The sequence below is a fragment of the Gigantopelta aegis genome, chromosome 3, assembly GCF_016097555.1.
Source record: "Gigantopelta aegis isolate Gae_Host chromosome 3, Gae_host_genome, whole genome shotgun sequence".
Classification (NCBI taxonomy): Eukaryota; Metazoa; Mollusca; class Gastropoda; order Neomphalida; family Peltospiridae; genus Gigantopelta; species Gigantopelta aegis.
This window is the reverse complement of record NC_054701.1, coordinates 16,485,055-16,505,832: the sequence shown is the minus strand read 5'-3', so window position 1 is coordinate 16,505,832 and position 20,778 is coordinate 16,485,055. Positions and strand designations below refer to the sequence as shown.

Genomic DNA, 20,778 nt, shown 5'->3' with positions numbered 1-20,778 from the left:
TTTCAAAAATTAGTTGTTGACTTATTTGTTATTTTGTAGATGATTTTTGTGATTATTTATTTATTGATTTTTAATATATAATTTAATTTTGTTTGAAATGTATTTACTGTATTCTTAATTATTGGAAATGCATAGAATACCAGTAACTTTAAATTGCCTTTTTTCTTTATATATTCATTTTTAAATTTTTTATTTTGTGGTGATAAAAAATAAGTCATATGTGTATTTAACTTTACACACAGTGGCGTAGTAGTTAGGCCATTGGTCTACAGGCTGGTAGGTACTGGGTTCTGATCCCAGTCGAGGCATGGGATTTTTAATCCAGATACTGACTCCAAACCCTGAGTGAGTGCTCTGCAAGGCTCAATGGGTAGGTGTAAACCACTTGCACCGACCAGTGATCCATAACTGGTGTAATAAAGGCCATGGTTTGTGCTATCCTTCCTGTGGGAAGCGCAAATAAAAGATCCCTTGCTGCTAATCGGAAAGAGTAGCCCATGTAGTGGCGACAGCGGGTTTCCTCTCAAAATCTGTATGGGCCTTAACCATGTCTGACACCATATAACTGTAAATAAAATGTGTCGAGTGCATCGTAAAATAAAACATTTCTTTCTTTCTTTCTTTAACTTTACACATCCAAACCAGATTTACGTCTCATTAAAAGCAATCTTACCTTGCACTTCAGGAAGTTCTCCTAAACCTGCCAACAAGCTAAAGAAAGCTAGCTCCCTGAAAACACTTGATTCTAAGCCAGGTAACAGCACTTGCTTTGCTTTGCAAATATATTACTAGTTTAACATTTTAATAGTCATTAAATGTTAGTATACATCTCGCTTCTTATATTTAGTTAACACAAAAAGTTAAAATTATTAACACATTTTTTATAGTAAAGTAAAATTCCATTCCATTTATTTTAGAGTAATGTTTTTTTCTTCTGTTTTTATTGTCTCGCTTTTATGAAGTGAAAAGGTGAGATATAGAGGGCAGGGCTGAGTAGGCAGCTGGGCTGTGTAGGCGGCGAGGGTGGGCAGCGGGAACTGTGGGTGGCGAGGCTGTGTAGGCGGGTAGGCGGCAGGGACTGTAGGCGGCAGGGCTGTGGGTGGCGAGGCTGTGTGGGTGGCGAGGCTGTGTGGGTGGCGAGGCTGTGTGGATGGTGGGTGGCGAGGCTGTGTGGGTGGCGGTGGGGCTGTGTGGGTGGCGGGGACTGTGTAGGTGGCAGGTCTGAGTAGGCGGCGGGGCTGTGGGCGACGGGGCTGTGTGGGCAGCAGTGCTGTGTGGGCGGCGGGGCTGTGTCTGAGTAGGTGGCGGGGCTATGTAGGCAGCGGGACTGTGGGCGACGGGGCTGTGTGGGCAGCAGTGCTGTGTGGGCGGCGGGGCTGTGTCTAAGTAGGCGGCGGGGCTATGTAGGCAGCGGGACTGTGGGTGGCGGGGCTGTGTGGACAGCGGGACTGTGGGTGGCGAGGCTGAGTGGGCGGCGAGGCAAGGCTGTGTGTGGTGAGGCTGTGTAGGCGGCGAGGCTGTGGGCAGCGGGACAGTGGGCGGTGAGGCTGAGTGGGCGGCGAGGCTGTGTGGATGGCGGGGTGGTGAGGCTGAGTGCGGTGTGGGCAGCGAGGCTGTGTGGGTGGCGGGGTTGTGTAGTCGGTGAGGCTGAGTGCTGTGTGGGCAGCGAGGCTGAGTGGCGGCAAGGCTGTGTGGGTGGCGGGGTTGTGTAGGCGGTGAGGCTGAGTGCTGTGTGGGCAGCGAGGCTGAGTGGGCGGCGAGTCAAGGCTGTGTGGGCGGCGGGGCTGTGGGCGACGGGGCTGTGTGGGCGGCGAGGCTGAGTACTGTGTAGGCGGCGAGGCTGTGTGGGTGGCGGTGCTGTGTAGGCGGTGAGGCTCAGTGCTGTGTGGGCAGCGAGGCTGAGTGGGTGGCGAGGCTGAGTGGGCGGCGAGGCTGTGTGGGTGGCGGGGCTGTGTGGGTGGTGTGGCTGTGTAGATGGTGAGTCAAGGCTGTGTGGGCGGCTAGGCTGTGTAGGCGGTGACAATGTCTACTTTTGCATTAAAATTTAATGGTTAGTTTTATGTTCAGATCAGTTTTTCACAAACTATAAGTCCTAGGCCAGTGAAACTTGGATATTCATTACAGTGCACTGAAAATGTTTATAGTATACGCAAGACATTTAATTCAGCTGAATTCATTGTACTAATTTAAATTTGTAATAGATTTTGAGAAAACTACTATAGACTCTATGAATGCATTTCATTATTGCTTTTAAAAAAAAATTCTATCACATTTTGTAATTCTGTATCTATTGTCTGTTCTTCATTTTACAGGTGTCTACACTAGATTCAAGCCATTCCTCACAAAAGACAAGGGTATTCTGAAACGACTCATTAAGGTATGATAACAGATTTTTGTGTTACCAGCTAGTACTACCTTACATTTATATCACTGACATACCTGCTAAAAATTAAGTGGTAATATTCTTTTCTATAATTGCACAGTGTGCAGATTGCTTCTACTGATTGGTTGGCTTAAAAATGACATTTGGTTGGTTGTTCACAATGACCAGGACTTCACTTTCATTCATATAATGTTTCCATTCATGAGATCTATGGGAAAAGTTTGACTCATTTGTTTCATAAATTGAAATGGTATATTTTCATAAACAGTAGCTTTAATAGTATAGAACAAATTTATTATTTTGTATTGTAAACATTTGGCTGTAAAAAGAATGATGTTATGCCATGATGTTAATTGTATTATGTCATGTAATGCGCATACGGTTATATGTGTAATGACTGATGGCTTGGTTGGAGACAGCAGAGGACCTTATGCATTAAAAAACAGTTAAAAGTGACAACGTGTAATTAAGGGAATAACCTACTCTTTACAAGGAGTCGTGAATAATCCGTTCCTCATGAATGAATGTTGTAATCCACTCGGGACAGATAATCCATAATTTCTTATAGCTTCTTAATTAGTTTTTAAATACTACTATTACATGAAAAGAAACCCATTTCTAAATTCTAAATTTAAAAAAAAAAAAATCTAATAAAAAAAATAATAATAATAAAATAAAATAACATCCTCCCTCACTGATTTGCAAAACAAATTGCCACAGAATATATTAAATTTTATATTTTCTTTATGGCCTAATTGTTCTCATTTGTCCATTGTGAACATTTCAGGGTTCTCAGACGAAGAGACCAGTTGAAGCTCAGAATGCCATCTTGAGAAGACATTTCTTAGAACTCACACAGAGCTTTATGATTCCACTGGCAAGTAGTTACAAACTGTGGCATTGATTACTTGTGTTGTATTTAATATGCACGGTCTTGCATTCAGGGTCGTTTGTGCTGCATTTAGGGTTACCCATGCTGGGTTTTTTTTATACCAGCTGCTAAGATATTACAGTTTGTTTATAGATAAATACTGGATATGCATAGAGTAGCCATTTTTATAAATTTTCCTAAAACAAACAATATATAGGTTATGTTGATCTACTTTAAATAAAAAAGTGACTTATTACATTTGATTGGAATAGCTAAGTGTTAACACAATACACTTCCTTACAAAGGCATGGTCTAAGAGGTTATTTTGATTTATTATCCACATAGTTCAAGATATTAAGGGAAATATAATCCGTATGACCCACGTGTGTCATGATTTCACGTGCACAACAAATGATGTAATTTTGTGAAGCAACGTCATAACTTAATGCGGCTTTCCCAGTGTAAACACTGATGTTATTTCGGGAAATAACGTCATTTCATCGTCTCGTTTTAGTTACATTTGAAACATTTTGACATGGTCCTAGCTTGTTATTCACAAAAATAATATTTTGGATAATATGGATAATAAAGAAATTATTACACTTGCGTGTGAATCGTACTGATTTTACAAAACAAGTTTCAGGATTTATGTATTACCCGTGCTCTCAATCAGGTAATACAATAATCCTGACACTTGTTTTGTAAAATCTGAACAACACACAAGCTCGTATAGTAATCTCTATATAGAGATTTCTCTGAAATATACATTATTGATTGCTTTATTACCCTTAAATATCACATTTTGGGAATGCTAAAAATATGTACAGTATAATTTATTATGGTTCATGTTTCCATTTTCTGATTGAGCTATTTTATTTGTTTTACAGGAAAGATACATGGCAAGTCTCATGCCTCTACAAAAAAATATATCTCCACATAAAGTAAGTTCAAATATTAAAAATTCATTTCATAAATAAAATTGACAGATATGTTAAAAGCAGAAATTTACTTTATGGAGGTAATATTATATATTTAAATTTGAATGTAATATTGTATTTTAATTTTTTTTAGGCACCTCCACATTTACGACCTTTTGACCTGAATGAATTTCTACAAAACATTGAGACGTCAGGACCACAGCTAACATCGGGTACCAAAGGTGACTGGGAGGGACTGTACAGGTTAGTTTAATAATGCAATTCACACTTTAGAGTTAGTTAGGTTAGTTTAACAAACATTTTGAGAATACTACTAAAGCAATACACCAAGCACATCAAATGTTTTAATCTCCTAAGTTCAAGGACCAAGGGGTAAATCACTATGAAAGTCAAACTTGATCTGTTACAGTACATAATAAACTTACACACAAAATTTCAGCTCAATATCTTGAGGCATTGCGAAAACAAATGTTTGTGCCTCTTAAGTTCAAGGGTCATAACTCTGAGAAAAATTAGTAAATCAGCATGAAACTCAAACTTGATCTGTAACAGTACATGATAAAGCTAAATTCAAAATTGTAGCTTAATATCTGGAGGCATTATGTGGAAAAAACCCGCGGAAAACTATAGGTTAGTTTATAGTGCTCATGTTACGGGACAGAAAGATGGAGAGAAAGCCTATAATTCCCTATGATTAGACAGGTATGGGACTAATAATGCAGTACACATAACATGTAATATTTTCATATACTTACCTTTTGTGACACCCTATAGCAGATGTGTATTTTTATGCTGGGTTGTTGTTAAACATTCATTCATTCATTCATTGTTAGAGGACCGGCCTCGGTGGCATCGTGGTAGGCCATCGGTCTACAGGCTGGTAGGTACTGGGTTCGGATCCCATTCGAGGCATGGGATTTTTAATCCAGATACTGACTCCAAACCCCGAGTGAGTCCTCCGCAAGGCTCAATGGGTAGGTGTAAACCACTTGCACCGACCAGTGATCCATAACTGGTTCAACAAAGGCCATGGTTTGTGCTATCCTGCCTGTGGGAAGTGCAAATAAAAGATCCCTTGCTGCTAATCGGAAGAGTAGCCCATGTAGTGGCGACAGCGGGTTTCCTCTCAAAATCTGTGTGGTCCTTAACCATATGTCTGACGCCATATAACCGTAAATAAAATGTGTTGAGTGCATTGTTAAATGAAACATTTCTTTCTTTCATTGTTAGAGGTTAGTTTATGTAATGTAGTACATATGACATGATAGTGCTCAAAGTACAGGTTAGTTTATGTAATGTAGTACATATGACATGGTAGTGCTCAAAGTACAGGTTAGTTTATGTAATGTAGTACATATGACATGGTAGTGCTCAAAGTACAGGTTAGTTTATGTAATGTAGTACATATGACATGTTAGTGTTCAAAGTACAGATTAGTTTAACAAACAGTACACACAACAGTTCACAGCATCTTAATTGTGCTTAGTAGTTATTAAAAAGTTTAAAAAAGTAAAATTGTCGGATGTTTATTAACTTGCAGGAGATTTTTCCGTTCGTCCAACTTTGAGGGTTGGTACAATGAGAGACAGAAGGACGTCAACCAGAAGCTGGAGATTCTTCACATGGAAGTTCTCTGTAGTGCTGTGAGTTTAAAGACACCAAACCTAGATTTTTTCTTCTTTTTTTCCCCCCAACGCCATATAACCGTAAATAAAATGTGTTGAGTGCGTCATTAAATAAAAACATTTCTTCGAACCTAGCTTTTTAACATTTCTTTCCTTTTCCTTTTGTGATTTAATATTGTAATGGAATTTTTTCCATAATTCACATCCAGAAATGTAAAGTAAAATATAAAAATTATTTTTCTACTAGTTACAAACTTAAGTTTTGTTATTTTGGTTATGTCAGTCAAACATTTTGAATATGTAATATCTAAGACTAGACTGGTTTTAAAAACAAGTGTTGTACTGCTTAAATTATGTTTAAAAACATATAATCTCTTATCAAAAGTGTATTTCATTTATAAATACTGCTACTTTCTTATTACACAACCATATGATTTTAATTAGGTTTGTTATTATGTGTTCGAGATTAACGGTATCCCGATATCCTGATGATACCAGAATTTAATTTTGGATACCAGACTTCAATAACCCAGTATCCCACTGGGATACCATATAAAGTGGGTTTTTTTTTTTAATTTTTAATTTCACAAATTCCGCGATTTTGATTGTGGCGTAGCAATAGACTGGAAACGAGAACAGTGTCGTCCAAGTTTGTTATGATGTTATTTATGAATTTCATTTAAGTGGGATACTAAATTCTCAGGTGGGATACCAGATTTTGAAATGTTAGTATCCAACTGGGATATTGCCCAAAATTTTTAATCTCGAACACTGCTAATTATATAAGAAAATTGGGTGAGTTTATTGTCTGAAGTTTAATGTTATTTTATTCTATTCTCTTTTTAATATATTTAAGAATCTTCTGGAGTGGATTCATAACAAGGAAGAGGTTGAGATTGTTGATCTGATTTTAAGACTTCGGGAAAAGTTGGTGAGTTGTGTTTGCTATGTGACTCATTATCGCAGTTCATGTTCCCCAATATTATATAGCACTTTTTCAAATACTGTACTACAGAACATTCAACAAATTAAAAGGTAAATATAACTTGAAACTAATCAATAGTCTTATTATATCTAGATGTCAACAAAAGACATTATATTCAGGTCAAATTAATGTTTTTTATATCTAGAAGCTAATACAGCACATTAACTTCCAAGTCATAGGTGTTTTTATATCAAGAAGGCAATAAAAGACATTAAATTCAGGTCATTAATTTTTATTTTTTATATCTAGAAGCCAATACAATACATTAAGTTCAGTCATTAGTGTTTTTATATCTAGAAGCCAATACAAGACATTAAATTCAGTCATGAGTATTTTTATATCTAGAAGCCAATACAAGACATTAAATTCAGTCATTAGTGTTTTTATATCTAAAATTCAATACAAGACATTAAATTCAGTCATTAGTGTTTTTATATCTAGAAGCCAATACAAGACATTAAATTCAGTCATGAGTATTTTTATATCTAGAAGCCAATACAAGACATTAAATTCAGTCATTAGTGTTTTTATATCTAGAAGCCAATACAAGACATTAAATTCAGTCGTGAGTATTTTTATATCTAGAAGCCAATACAAGACATTAAATTCAGTCATTAGTGTTTTATATCTAGAAGCCAATACAAGACATTAAATTCAGTCATTAGTGTTTTTATATCTAGAAGCCAATACAAGACATTAAATTCAGTCATTAGTGTTTTTATATCGAGAAGGCAATACAAGACATTAAATTCAGTCATGAGTATTTTTATATCTAGAAGTCAATACATGACATTAAATTCATTCATTAGTGTTTTTATACCTAGAAGCCAATACAAGACATTAAATTCAGTCATTAGTGTTTTTATATCGAGAAGGCAATACAAGACATTAAATTCAGTCATGAGTATTTTTATATCTAGAAGTCAATACATGACATTAAATTCAGTCATTAGTGTTTTTATACCTAGAAGCCAATACAAGACATTTAATTCAGTCACAAGTGTTTTTTTTTTTTATACCTAGAAGCCAATACAAGACATTAAATTCAGTCATTAGTGTTTTTATATCTAGAAGCCAATACAAGACATTAAATTCAGTCAGTAGTGTTTTTATACCTAGAAGCCAATACAAGACATTAAATTCAGTCATTAGTGTTTTTATACCTAGAAGCCAATACATGACATTAAATTCAGTCATTAGTGTTTTTATACCTAGAAGCAAATACACGACGTTAAATTCAGTCATTAGTGTTTTTATATCTAGAAGCAAATACACAACGTTAAATTCAGTCATTAGTGTTTTTATATCTAGATTTGCCTATAAACCAACATGCTGATTGAAATTTGTTATCGTCTTGTAGACATTTGCTTACAACAACCAGCTGCTGGTGGCCAAAGACTGTGTGGAGAAGTTACAGAGACACTTAGACTCCATTTCCTCTGCCCTTCCCGAGGACCTGCAGTCAGTTCTAAAGACTTGATTCTCATCTCGTGTACAAACTAACCCACCAGTGCCAAAATCTCAGACAAGTCTTATGTTGTTTGCAGGAACCCACATTTTGCATTGATATTACTTAATATATAATCAAGTCGTGCAGGGTTCTGCCTAGACATTTATGAGGGGTAGAAATAATGAATTATGTTAGGGTTTTTTTAAAATCTGAAATTCTTGACAACCATGACATTGACATAGTATTACTAGAGATGGTTTGGCAGTAGCAGTACGGGTCAGAACTTTTAAGAGTGCCGGTCAGTTCCGACCAGTATTCACCTCAGGGCAGAACCCTGGTCATGTGGATCAGGCATCCAGTATTGATATCTCTAAGCAGCAGACAAATGAACAGAGCATCATCATATACAACTTGTGTTATTTACAATAGCCAGTATAATGGATCAAGAGTCAAGTATCGACAGTTTTTTTATATAACTTACAAATAATCAGTCTTCACACAACAGGCATCAACAGTATGGTGATCAAAGCCTGGTAGGTACTTGGTTCACATTACAGTCCACGCTTTACCCAGTGCGAGTTCTAATTACTCGGTGAATGGGTCTAAAATTGACCTCTCTCTCACGAACTACTGACAACTAACCCGTGCCCAGGACAGATAACCCAAATAGCTGAGGCTTGTGCTTTAAACTTAATATGCACAAAAATTGAGTTGCGCTGGAAAAAATTCCTTATTGAAAACACATTTTACTGCATCAACAACAAAAGGATTGGGCACAAGTTTGATAACCTTTCCTAAAAAGGTCCTTCCATGGTGTTCTGTCATAGAAACGAGAAAATAAACTGAATTGGCTCAAATAATTTCTCCTTGTAGGAAGATTAACAGAGATCACAGAATATCGGAACAAGCGATCCATCTTGCACAGGGAGTTTTATTTTATTTCTTTTGTATTACCGTTGATGAAATTATTATTTTTATGGAGAATTTTTATATCAGTGTACCCTCCGATAATTCTTGTTAATATGTAAGAAGATAGAATGAACACACCTGTGAAACACCATGGTGATATGGCACATGAACTTTAGTACATTGAATCATCATCACATTAAAGACTAAACAATGTGATGTGCTGTTGGTTATTCAGAACTATAATTGTATAAGTGTATGAGTATCATTGCAAGGATTCTATTTTAATTTCTTGCTGGATTGGACATATAAAGCCAGTATTTTTAACAGGCCAATGAAGAGATGCATGCAATATAATTAGTCTAGTAAATATCCAATATGGTGTAGGAGACGTGTTTTATTTTTGTTGTAAATGTTTTTGTTTTATATGATCATGTTAAAAATGATGTTTCAGTGTTTAATTGTAAACACAGGAGGTTAGAAGAATCCACCATTTTTAAAAATCAAAACTGCCAGTTTTTACACAGACTGAAAACTATTCTTGTCCTGAAAAGGTCACAGGTAATGCACATTGTTTCAAGAAAAAAAATGTCAAGAGTTTTTAATGTCTTAAACAATACTTGTTTTATGTCATTAGGACTTGATGAGAAATCTGATAGCTTATTAAGTCTTTCCAGGTGTGTGTGCTGGAAATTATGCAGGGGTCTAGACTGGCAAGTGAAGTTTTTAGGGTGGCTCGAGTCGTGCTTCCCTGGAAAATAGATTAAAAAAAGAAAATTTGCTTTGAGCAAAGGAAGGTTCATCCCCTGAAACCACCACCCTCCTTACATTTCTCCCATGTCTGTTCATCCATCCTGTCTGGGTGATGGTTTTTTTTAATATTTTGACTGAATTGTGAATCCCATGAGTTTCTTTTCACAGAATCGGAGATGAAAGGTCTCCAGATGTTTTTAGAATTCCAGATTTTAGTGCTACTTGAAAAACTGTTGCCGTCTTCTTTGATGAAAAGCTCGCAGTAACATCCATCTTTTACAGTTGTAGACTAGGTTCAACCCATGGAAATGGAAGCTAAGTTTTGTCAATCTACAAACCTTTAACACATTTGGATAAAGTTACAATAGTGTCTCCAGATGTTTTTAGAATTCCAGATTTTAGTGCTACTCGAAAAACTGTTACTGTCTTCGTTGATGAAAAGCTCACAGTAACATCCATCTTTTAAAGTCGCAGACTCTAGGTTCAACCCATGGAAATGGAAGCTAAGTTTTTTCAATCTTCAAACCTGTAACACATTTGGATAAAGTTACAACAGAGTGAAACAGGAGTCTGTGATGTTAAACGGGGGAAAATGCCTTTAAAAATAGCCTAGAACTTGTCTCTTGTTACTTCTCAGAGGTTTGTGTATTTTAAAAAATAAGAAAAGTGCAATTTGTGGTATTAGAGCATTTTTAGCTATATGAAAAGTGCAATCTGTGGTATTAGAAACACTGATGACTAGAAACACTGAACATATGATAATCATAAGTAGTGTCTAATTTCAATTATCAAAAATGTGAAGTTTGCAATCATATCACACTTGTCGAGCAAGCGTGACTCTTGAGATACGATTGCATACTTCACTCAATGACATATAAATCATATTTGACAAAAAACATAAAATATCCTCAATTTATCAGTGACATGCTGCATGTCAATGTATCGGTATTTGGAACTTGTTATTTGATAGGCTACATTTCAAATATTTTTGTCAATTTATTTTTTAAACATTTCAAAGCAGTGTCTTACTAAAATAATGTAGTGTATGTTTGTGCTATAGAAAGAAAGTAAATATTTGTAACATAAATATTATTTTACACAGCATCAAATTTATTTAATCAGTGTAAATGAAGTGCTGCAAATTTTTAAAGTGCATTGATTCTTTTTAATACCTATTTTTTAATTAAAATTTTTGTCATGTTAAAAACATCTTAAATATCCACTTTGGTGCATAGATGTGATGGATTAGGTGAGGAACTACACAGTGCCTACCAATAGATAGCTATACAAACGTATAATCTTCATCTTCACGTTGACATCGGACAACTTTGTCATGTTCAACTGCATTCATAGGTCTCTTGATATAAATTTGATATTACACACTACCAATATTTTTCACTGACAGTATATTCTGTTTTTAACTCTATATAATTTTACTGCCTTACTTACACATGAAACATTCATATTTTTTATTTGTGGAACATTGTTGATATCATTAATATTGGATATTGTTTGTAACTTGAAATATGCATTATGAAATTGGATTTTTCTAAATTTTGTTAGTTTCTTGTTGCTGTGGTGTGCAATTTTATATAAAAACAGTAAAATTAAATTAATTCTGAATAATGTTTGTACCTACGCTCCTCTTTTATGTAAGCGATCATGATTTTATCATTCTAGTTTGCATCTTGTAAATTTAAAGCTCCTTGTTAGGGTTGTTAGGGCTTTACAGTGAAACTATTTAACTTAGAACTTAGTCATCTTTTTTAGTAAATAGTTAGGTATTCTATAGGTTGGTGAAAGCTTAAAAAAAAAAAAAAAAATCAAACACCATAAACCTGGTGGTACAAGATTAGAGTAATAGATGTTTTTAGATTGTTTGATAGTTTACATCAACCGATTAAGTGCTCAATTATAATTTTAAAAATACCCGGTAAGTAATTAATTTGTAAAATTTTGCTTTAATTAAACCCTACCAATTTATAACTTCATATGTACATTTTTATCTGATTTTGTTATTTCATGTGATTGGTTTGTATATACTTTGTATATAAAATATTTATTTTTAGTATCATTTTAAAGTGGTGTTGTGATGTATTTTATCACTGTGTGATGAAAGGATTATCTTATTTTCTTCTGTCAGTCATGTATATAATAAAATGTGGAAAACCTTTTTTTTATTGTTTATATTTTCTTTATAAGGTTTTTGTTGTGTTACTGGTATTTTTAGTTACAGTTTATTGGGGAAAATGCATAAGAAATATGTGTATCCTATAGATCTAAAGTGCTAATTTATTATGATGAAGGTGTTAAACCAAATGTATTTTTTTATTTTGCAGTATGGTAAACTAATAAGCCCGTCTATGCTTCTAATGAACCACTAGTATGAATACTACAGAATCCAAATTTGAGGATGTGTCTATAGATGCCATTAATTCTTCTCCATCCCAAAAACCACTGAATACCTAGCAGAAAATGCACAAACGGGCAATAATAAAAAAAAATTAAAAGCTGAACAGTAATGTGGGGAGCTCAGGGGCCTCACTTCCATATACGCAGGTACGCATCTGCGTACCACCTGAGATTACAAATATTTTTTTTTATTAAAATATATTGGGGGTGGGGTGGGCACTGCCAAAAGTGTTTTATTCCATCGCCGAAAAAGTCTGCTTATCACCTGAAAATCCCAAGCTAGGTCCCTGGAGCTGAACACAAATTACACAAAGCAAATGTTTACATTAAGCCTAACAAGATTTTTATTTTATTTTTTTGAGTGAGGGGGAGACCCTGTGCCAGTCATTAGGGCCTCCACGAGTCCAATATATTGGACTAGAGTACTCGAGGGTCAAACTCGACCCGGACCCGAGTACCCGACGCTTACACAAGATGATAATGAGACAAAGGAATATAACGTAAAATAGCATTATATAGCTTAATTCCAGCACTGAACATGAATGCCAAATCATGCCATTGTATTGCATTTAGAAACCTGTTGATACGTTCAGTATTGTAACGGACGGACGGCCAGATTAAAAAAAAGAAACTAGCAAATAGTCATATAATTATCGTGTAACTTGTATCGTTGATTAGTTACTGCTGAACTAGTTGCTCTACATTGTCAAACTAGTACGGGTACTCGAGTCCTGTGAATGGACTAGAGTCTTTGCTAGACTCGACCCGAGTACTCGAGTACTCGTGGAGACCCTACCAGTCAGTTTCATTTACTTTAATTGTTCAAACATTCTTGTGGTATGTATGCTGATTTGCAATCTGTAGAACATCTAGCCATAGTACTTTGATGGTAAGAGAGCCAAATGGCCATCTAGCTCTGTTACTGTCAAAGAGTACATGGGGATATATAACATCCATAAAGGCAATCCCGTGTTGATTATGTTTTAAAAGGTAAAAATTATATTTGCAACTAACTGTTCAGCTTCATAACAAAATAAAAACCCAGTAATTGCATTTACTGCCAGAATTATACAACTTGGACAATTTGTAGAGGATCACAACTAACATGGTAAATGTGATGTCACATTTGAGGAAACCACTTTTACATTCAGTGGCAGCCCTTTACTATTTTGAAATTTTCTAATTAATTTTACAGAGATTATGTGTGGAGTGCGAGTGCAAATAATTTTTACATGCTCATATACATGGGCGTACGAACCTGGGGGGGGGGGGGGGGGGGGGGGTGCAAAACGGGGGGAAATTCTGGCAGTTTTTATCTGGGTAAAATTTCTGACAAATCAACCCCTCCAGCCCCCCTAAATCAAAGAGTCCCCATACGCCCATGCTCATATACCACTAGAGTTTCGAGCATGTCCATCCTGGGGCCTGTCTCTGGATAGCCAGGGGCATGTCCCGGGACAGAAAAAAACATTAAGCGGACAATTTTGAAATTTACATCCAAAAATTAATTAGTGGGCCTTTAAAATTTTGATGCGCATAAAAAGAATTGACTGCTCAGTCGAATATTTATATAATTTGGAGCATTTTAGGAGGACAGTCCAAAAATAAATAAGAGAAAGAGAAGATCGGACTATTTAATAATATTTTTAAAAAAGAAGTAATTTCTACATAAACTTTTGAACGCATTGTCTAAAAATAAGTTTAAAGTCCGATCTATATGTCCACGTGAGTGGCCTCGTTAAGGCCGTTAGGGTGCACAGCTTGTAGGGACGAGATGGGTTGCATCCCGTCAAGAAAACCCCAAGATTGACAGTCCATAGACATTGAAGGTGTAGTGCTGTGCTGAAATACAGATCTTGAGAAGCCGGATCCGTCTGAACGAGAGAGAGAATCAGACTAGGGTATAGTCCAGTCGTCACGGGTTGGTATAGTGGTGCGGACGGGCCCGACTCAGGAGGATACGAGATGGTATCACTATAAAGCAAGGTAAAGTCTAGAAAAAGAGTAGTAGGGGCCGACCCCGCTTCCTATTTCTTCTTAGAGAGGGGCGGTCAATCTTCCAGTGCTGCTTGGACAGGCTCGGACAGGCTCGGACATGTAGAGACTAAACGCGAACAACCGGGGCATTCTGCAGAATGGCCGTCATACGAGTCACACAAAAAAAAACCAAGTCAATATAGTCAGACGGAGAAATGATGTGGAGGCAAGGAATCTCGGTAAAAAAAAAATCCAACCTGGTGGTGCAGACTGTCGAAACGAGAAGCGTTCAATCAGTTCCAATGGCCGCATACATCCCAGTAGAAAACTTCATTTCGCTGACAAAAACAACGAAATGAAGGATCCCTAAGTCAAGCCGCGAAAGCACGTGCAGTGTGCACAAGCGAAACAAACACGTCTTACCGCGTGGAGCTCCAGACTGGGAATGTGTGGAATCAATAAATATAAAGTTACTTATCACAAATAAATGGAAAAATATTAAGATATGTCTCTTGCACCTTGTTCAGGTCCCTAGTAACTGGGGGCTGCCACAGCCACAGTTATTCCATCTTATATGCGTTTAGTTTTTGAATAATAAAATTTGTCTGTGGTGTTGTCATGTCATAGTCATGCATGTAGCTAGTGGTAATTTTGCTTGTGTCACTAGTAAAGTTTATGGCTAATATTTAAGATTTCTTTCAAAACAAACTGCTTTAAAGAAAACACATGGCCATCCCCTGAATATGCATATTTTACCCTGTAAAGCGACATAAGGATGGAATAAAGTGTATATATAACAATGGTGCCCTAGTTGGTTCTTACAATGTATAACAATAAAAACAGGCCCGTACGCAGGGGGGTGCGAGGGGTCCGTACGCACTCCCACAGTCTGCCGAGGTCCGTCCGTGGATGTGTAAAAAATAAAAACAAATAGTCTGACGATGTGAACCGAGGCAAAGAAACGTTTCAAATTTACTTCCCAGAATACAGGAAAATGCATCTCCTGCATTCTAGAATTAAAAAAAAATCGGGGATGCATGCCCCCGGACCCCCCTAGCAACTCTGGCCCTTTGGGCCGTCGATTACGCACCCCCCATATAAATTTCTGTGTACAGGCCTGTAACAATAAAAAGTTGAGAGGAACTTATTGTACATTTATGTAATGCTTGCCTGAAGTGTCTGAAATGTACGTCCGACACCACGGAATTGCCCATAAGTAACTGATTAAATAGTGATTACAGCAAATAAATACAGGCGCATGTACAGGAATTTTAGCAAGGTGGTCTAAAACAGGGTTACAAACGAATCACCACGCTTTTTCTTTCTTTTTTGACATGTATTACAACTAATTTTGCGGGACAATAATGTAACAATATTGTACGCACCACCAGTGTTGTACAGAAGTTGTCAGTTTCATATCAACACAAGCTAGACGAATAGGCTGCGATTTTGTAATTATTTTTACATTGCACCGGTGCACAGTGTCTCGCCTGCTCCAATGCGACAGAAAGTTCATAACATTTTAATTACACACTTATAGTACATTATATTTTTGGATATATGATAATGTGCACTGAATACAATCACACACGCGCGCGCGCATACACACAGACTTATAGTCCGTCCCATCATGCTATGAAAATGTTGTTTTTCTGTAAATAATTTCAGTTTGGTTTAACGTAAGACGAAAAGTAAAAGTGTTTTGGAAATAACATAAAAATACATTTTTTGTGTGCAGTTTACAAATCAATTGGCTTATAAATAAATACGTTGTAGTAAATTTCATAGCATGAACAAAAGGCGTTCTCTGTGGGACGGACTACACACGGTCACTCTCTTGCTCCAAAATTGGCAATTTATTTTATTATTATAGTAAAGTACTCTTATAACGAACTGGAAGGGACCGCCATAATTAGTTAGTTACAGTAATAGTTTGTTCTACAATTTTATTAATTGATTTTCTTCAGACTAAGAGGCGGAACGTAGCCACTTGATGAAGCGCGGTCGATCTCGGGCGATTTATTTGCACCTTGCTACCAGTTGATTGCACTAGAATAATTTTTTATGTTTATTACCAAACAAAAAACAAAAAAACATACTTGAGATTGGGGATTTAGTTTAAGCGCTATCACTAATTGGCTGATAAATAGTGCATGTGCACAACGTCATATGATGACGTACATGTCATCTGCGAGAACACAGTGTTTACATCGAAAATGGTGCTTTCCAATTTCACAGTGAAATTATTTGAAAGATTACAGTAAAAAATATTGTTCGGCAAATGTAAGAGATATTTATTGTGTTGACGACTTTTCCTTGCACTTTTTTTAAGAAAATCAACCCATGGAACTCGCGAAAACATCCCATGAATTGATATTCTTGAGACTCGTGTCACGAAAACAATCAACAATACGCTCGCCCCAGAAACAGCATTCGTTATCAGCCGAGGTGTTCCGAATATTCCGAACGACTCGTTCGGTATTATTCGAAATTGTACGGACGAAAACGAGTGTTTGCAGATGCACCCGGGCGTTTTAGTTCACCGGTAATCACTATTTTGTTGTTTACAATCATGGCTGGTTCCAAAAGTGGTCCCGAAGATTGCGTTACAAATGATGAATTCTTCAACAAAATGCGTGACACAATAGAACATGAACTTCGAGATGAAGGAGAAGGAACTTCTCATGTTTTTGTTATTTTTGGAGCTTCGGTAAGTATGACAGTGCGCTTTTATTTCCTTGTTGATTTATTTTTCACTATAGGCCACAATAAAATAACATGTTTTAGGGCATCCTTTAAAGCAAGTTTTGCTTTCCTGTGAACGGACTCGCATGTCTAGAAGTGTCTGTTGTAATTCGAAGAGACGTATATGTTTAGTTCCTTTTGTTTTTAAAATAAACTGAAATCTGTTACCAGGAAGAAAAAAAGAAAAAGGAAAAAGAAAAAAAAAGTTTGTTTTGTTTAACGACACCACTAGAGCACATTGATTTATTAATCATCGGCTATTGGATGTCAAACATAAGGTCATTTGTGACACAGTCATAGAGAGGAAACCTAAAACATTTTCATTAGTAACAAGGAATCTTTTATATCACCATCCCACAGACAGGATAGCACATACCACGACCTTTGATATACCAGTCGTGGTGCACTGGCTGGAATGAGATATAGTCCAAAGGGCCCACCAATGTGGATCGATCCTAGACCGACCGCGCATCAGGGAGAAAAAGAAATTATGGCTTTAAAAAAAATGTATGATAAATTATAAATAAAAATAAATCATGAATATTGAGAAGTTAATTGGATTGGTTTTAGCAAAAGAGAAAAAAAGAAAAGAAGATATTTACATTTTTAAGGATGGTTCGATTCAATAGAGCTACTGTTAGGCCTAGACCAGCCTTGGTGGCATCGTGGTTAGGCCATCGGTCTACAGGCTGGTAGGTACTGGGTTCGAATTTTTAATCCAGATACCAACTCCAAACCCTGAGTGAGTGCTCCGCAAGGCTCAATGGGTCAGTGGAAACCACTTGCACCGACCAGTGATCCATTAACTGGTTCAGCAAAGGCCATGGTTTGTGCTATCCTGCCTGTGGGATGGACTATAAATATATTGTTCCATATCAATTAGCTTGTGAAAGGAATTTGTTTCTGAAAGGAATTTTTAAAGTTAATGGCTAAACATTGTTTGTTTTAAAACAAAGGACTGCAAAAATTAAAACACATTGCCAAAATGGTGTTCATTTGCAAACCTTGAACTTCCTCCCCTAACCCCAGTGACATGTTTGTGTGAAGTATCACCTTTAAAATTATATATTTTTCAGTATGTACAAATACGTGGCTGGTAATGTACTGTGACCTAACACAAGTTTGCATTAATTGAAAATCATTGTCATGTAAAAGCCACCAACAAGCAAAGACTGATTACAGGCCACTTTTGATTACATCACATTTTTGTTCAAACAATGGTTAACCACTTCGGTCAGCATTTAAGTCAAGTTGAAAACAACCAAATCTAGTTCTACTACAGGTGTATTTGCCTTTTTCAAACTTAACTAACCATTATAACATGTATTGTTTTCTTCTTCTTTTTTTTCTTTTCTCAATGGTGATATTATTGTTCATTAAATGAAAATAAATGATTGAATTGAAATTGACACTATCAAGTCTGTGAAAAAAAATCTTCACTAAAAAGAATATTATTATATTAAAACATAAAAACCAGATTGTCAGGCCACTTTGAAGTTCATTTGTAGACGGTATACATCCCCAGCACCACCCCTTCAATGGGTCTTCGGCAACAATAATGTGTTGATACAACAATATACTAAAAACTTAGTCAACAGTGTCCATTATTTAAAACTCTAGAGTCGTAAGAATTTTTTTTTTTTAATTCTCGACTGTTACACTACAAATTATGCTGACATTTCTTTTATATGATACAGTTATTACAGGTGGGTTACACACTTCAAAATGCCCAAGTAATTGCTACAGTATGTGCATATCTTACACTGACATTGTTTAGTTACATTTCCAGGGCTAGATCTGGATGAGCAGAACATTTTGCCAATTTATATATTAAACTGCAGAAACCGAAGTTATTTTGTAACAAACTATCAATTATTACATGAAATTATTTCATCAAATTAAAATCAATTTGCCAATTATCTTTAAAATTAAAAATTTACGATTGGTGAATTTGGCGAGTGTCAGAGTAAGCCTTGATTTCTTGTTTTGTTTTTTTAACTTTATTAAGTGTCCATTTAGGATGTGTAGTCAGTGTTTGAGATTAATGGTATCCCGATATCCCGAGGATACCAGAATTTACTTTTGGATACCAAACTTCAAGAACCCAGTATCCCACTGGGATACCATATAATATTTTTCGCTGAAACAACGAAAGTCGTCATTTGCTGGTGAAGTTAAGTAACAGTATTTTCGAGCTCGTACCCAATCTAATGCTATGCCGTAACAATATCTCCCCCAACTCGTACCCAGTTTAATGCTACACTGGAGCAATAGCGGCTGGAAAAATATCCGCCGGTCCCCCCATCCTCCTTCATCAATGTAAATAGGGATTTTTTGATGGGGCTTATATATGGAATGAATGAGGGGGGGGGGAGGACCAGGCGGATATTTTGCCCGGATACTAAATTCTCAGGTGGGATACCAGATTTTGAAATGTTAGTATCCAAATGGGATACTGCCCAAAATTTTTAATCTTGGAACACTGGTAGTGTAGTGTAGTCTAGGTCTATTTATAAGTGTTGTTGTTATTATTATTAGCATATTAATTCAAATGTAATATAATATTTTTCAGGGAGATCTTGCATCTAAAAAAATATACCCTACACTTTGGTGAGTATTAATTAAGTTTAAAGTGTAATTGTTTGTATGCAGTATAATTAATATATTTATTAGACATGATAAAATATATGAACTTTCAAGTTGTGTTCCAGTGAAATAATGTTCATCTGTCAAGAGCTTTAACTAAGTGACACAAAAATGATTCATCAACACACATAAATAGGATATATTTAATATACATGAGTAAGAGAGGAAACCCATTGTCTCTACATAGACTACTGTTAACATGAACTCATTCATTATGTTCATATTAGAGAGGAAACCCATTGTCACTACATAGGCTACTGTTAACATGAACTCGTTCATTATGTTCATATTAGAGAGGAAACCCATTGTCACTACATAGGCTACTGTTAACATGAACTCGTTCATTATGTTCATATTAGAGAGGAAACCCACTGTCACTACATAGGCTACTGTTAACATGAACTCATTCATTATGTTCATATTAGAGAGGAAACCCACAGCCACCACACAGTCTACTCCTGGACTAAGCCAGTTTAATACGTTAATGTAACAGATGAAACATGTTGCCACCATATGAACTACTCCCTGATTAAAAGCACTTTTTTCGTGGACAGGATTTACACTAATTGTACAGCACTCATTATTTTTATTTTTACAGCTGCTGACCTGTATGCCAAAGAGTCACCCATCCACCACCCACACATCCCAAAGTTGCTTATTTTTGTTATGATTGAGATAAAAGTTTTGTTTGTTTAACAGCACCACTAGAGTTGTTATCATTGAGAACCAGTGTTTCAGTATGTAAGAACCAGAGATAAAGTTTCTGTAGTGAGGTGTATCCTATGACACAATAAAGCTATTTACTTTGGAACAACAATCATGGTGTTACTGTGCATAGATAAAAATGTCATAGTCTAACACATATGTATATACCCGGTAAGTAGATACTTCAGGCAACATTGAGATAGGACACAATAATGACCAAATTGACATTGAAGTTTGGAATCACAGATTAATGTCATTTGGTCTTGACACAATGAAGACCAAATTCCACATGTTTTCTATTGTTACTTTGATTGCTAAGTGGTCACTTAAGATAGGTGACTGCTTGATACAGGTCACTGACTACCCTGGAATAGGAATAAGA

General features: G+C 36.2%; 2 protein-coding genes and 1 long non-coding RNA gene across 3 annotated transcripts in view; 2 read left to right on the top strand and 1 right to left on the bottom strand.

Annotated features, from left to right (window-relative positions):
• Positions 1-12,084, top strand: part of LOC121367588 (protein DENND6A-like) — a 35,707-nt gene extending 23,623 nt beyond the window's left edge. The window contains exons 13-20 of the mRNA XM_041491862.1: positions 686-754; positions 2,313-2,377; positions 3,171-3,260; positions 4,142-4,195; positions 4,326-4,435; positions 5,733-5,835; positions 6,674-6,748; positions 8,163-12,084. Of these exons, the coding sequence (XP_041347796.1) occupies positions 686-754; positions 2,313-2,377; positions 3,171-3,260; positions 4,142-4,195; positions 4,326-4,435; positions 5,733-5,835; positions 6,674-6,748; positions 8,163-8,282 (686 nt within the window). The 3' untranslated portion in view covers positions 8,283-12,084. The remainder of the gene's footprint in view (positions 1-685; positions 755-2,312; positions 2,378-3,170; positions 3,261-4,141; positions 4,196-4,325; positions 4,436-5,732; positions 5,836-6,673; positions 6,749-8,162) is intronic.
• Positions 9,164-20,778, bottom strand: part of LOC121367591 — a 55,173-nt gene continuing 43,558 nt past the window's right edge. The window contains exon 2 of the long non-coding RNA XR_005957394.1: positions 9,164-10,437. This is a non-coding gene — a long non-coding RNA (uncharacterized LOC121367591). The remainder of the gene's footprint in view (positions 10,438-20,778) is intronic.
• The window catches only part of LOC121367589 (glucose-6-phosphate 1-dehydrogenase-like), a 37,930-nt gene continuing 33,608 nt past the window's right edge, over positions 16,457-20,778 (top strand). The window contains exons 1-2 of the mRNA XM_041491863.1: positions 16,457-17,010; positions 19,618-19,655. Coding sequence (XP_041347797.1) covers positions 16,873-17,010; positions 19,618-19,655 — 176 coding nt within the window. The 5' untranslated portion in view covers positions 16,457-16,872. The remainder of the gene's footprint in view (positions 17,011-19,617; positions 19,656-20,778) is intronic.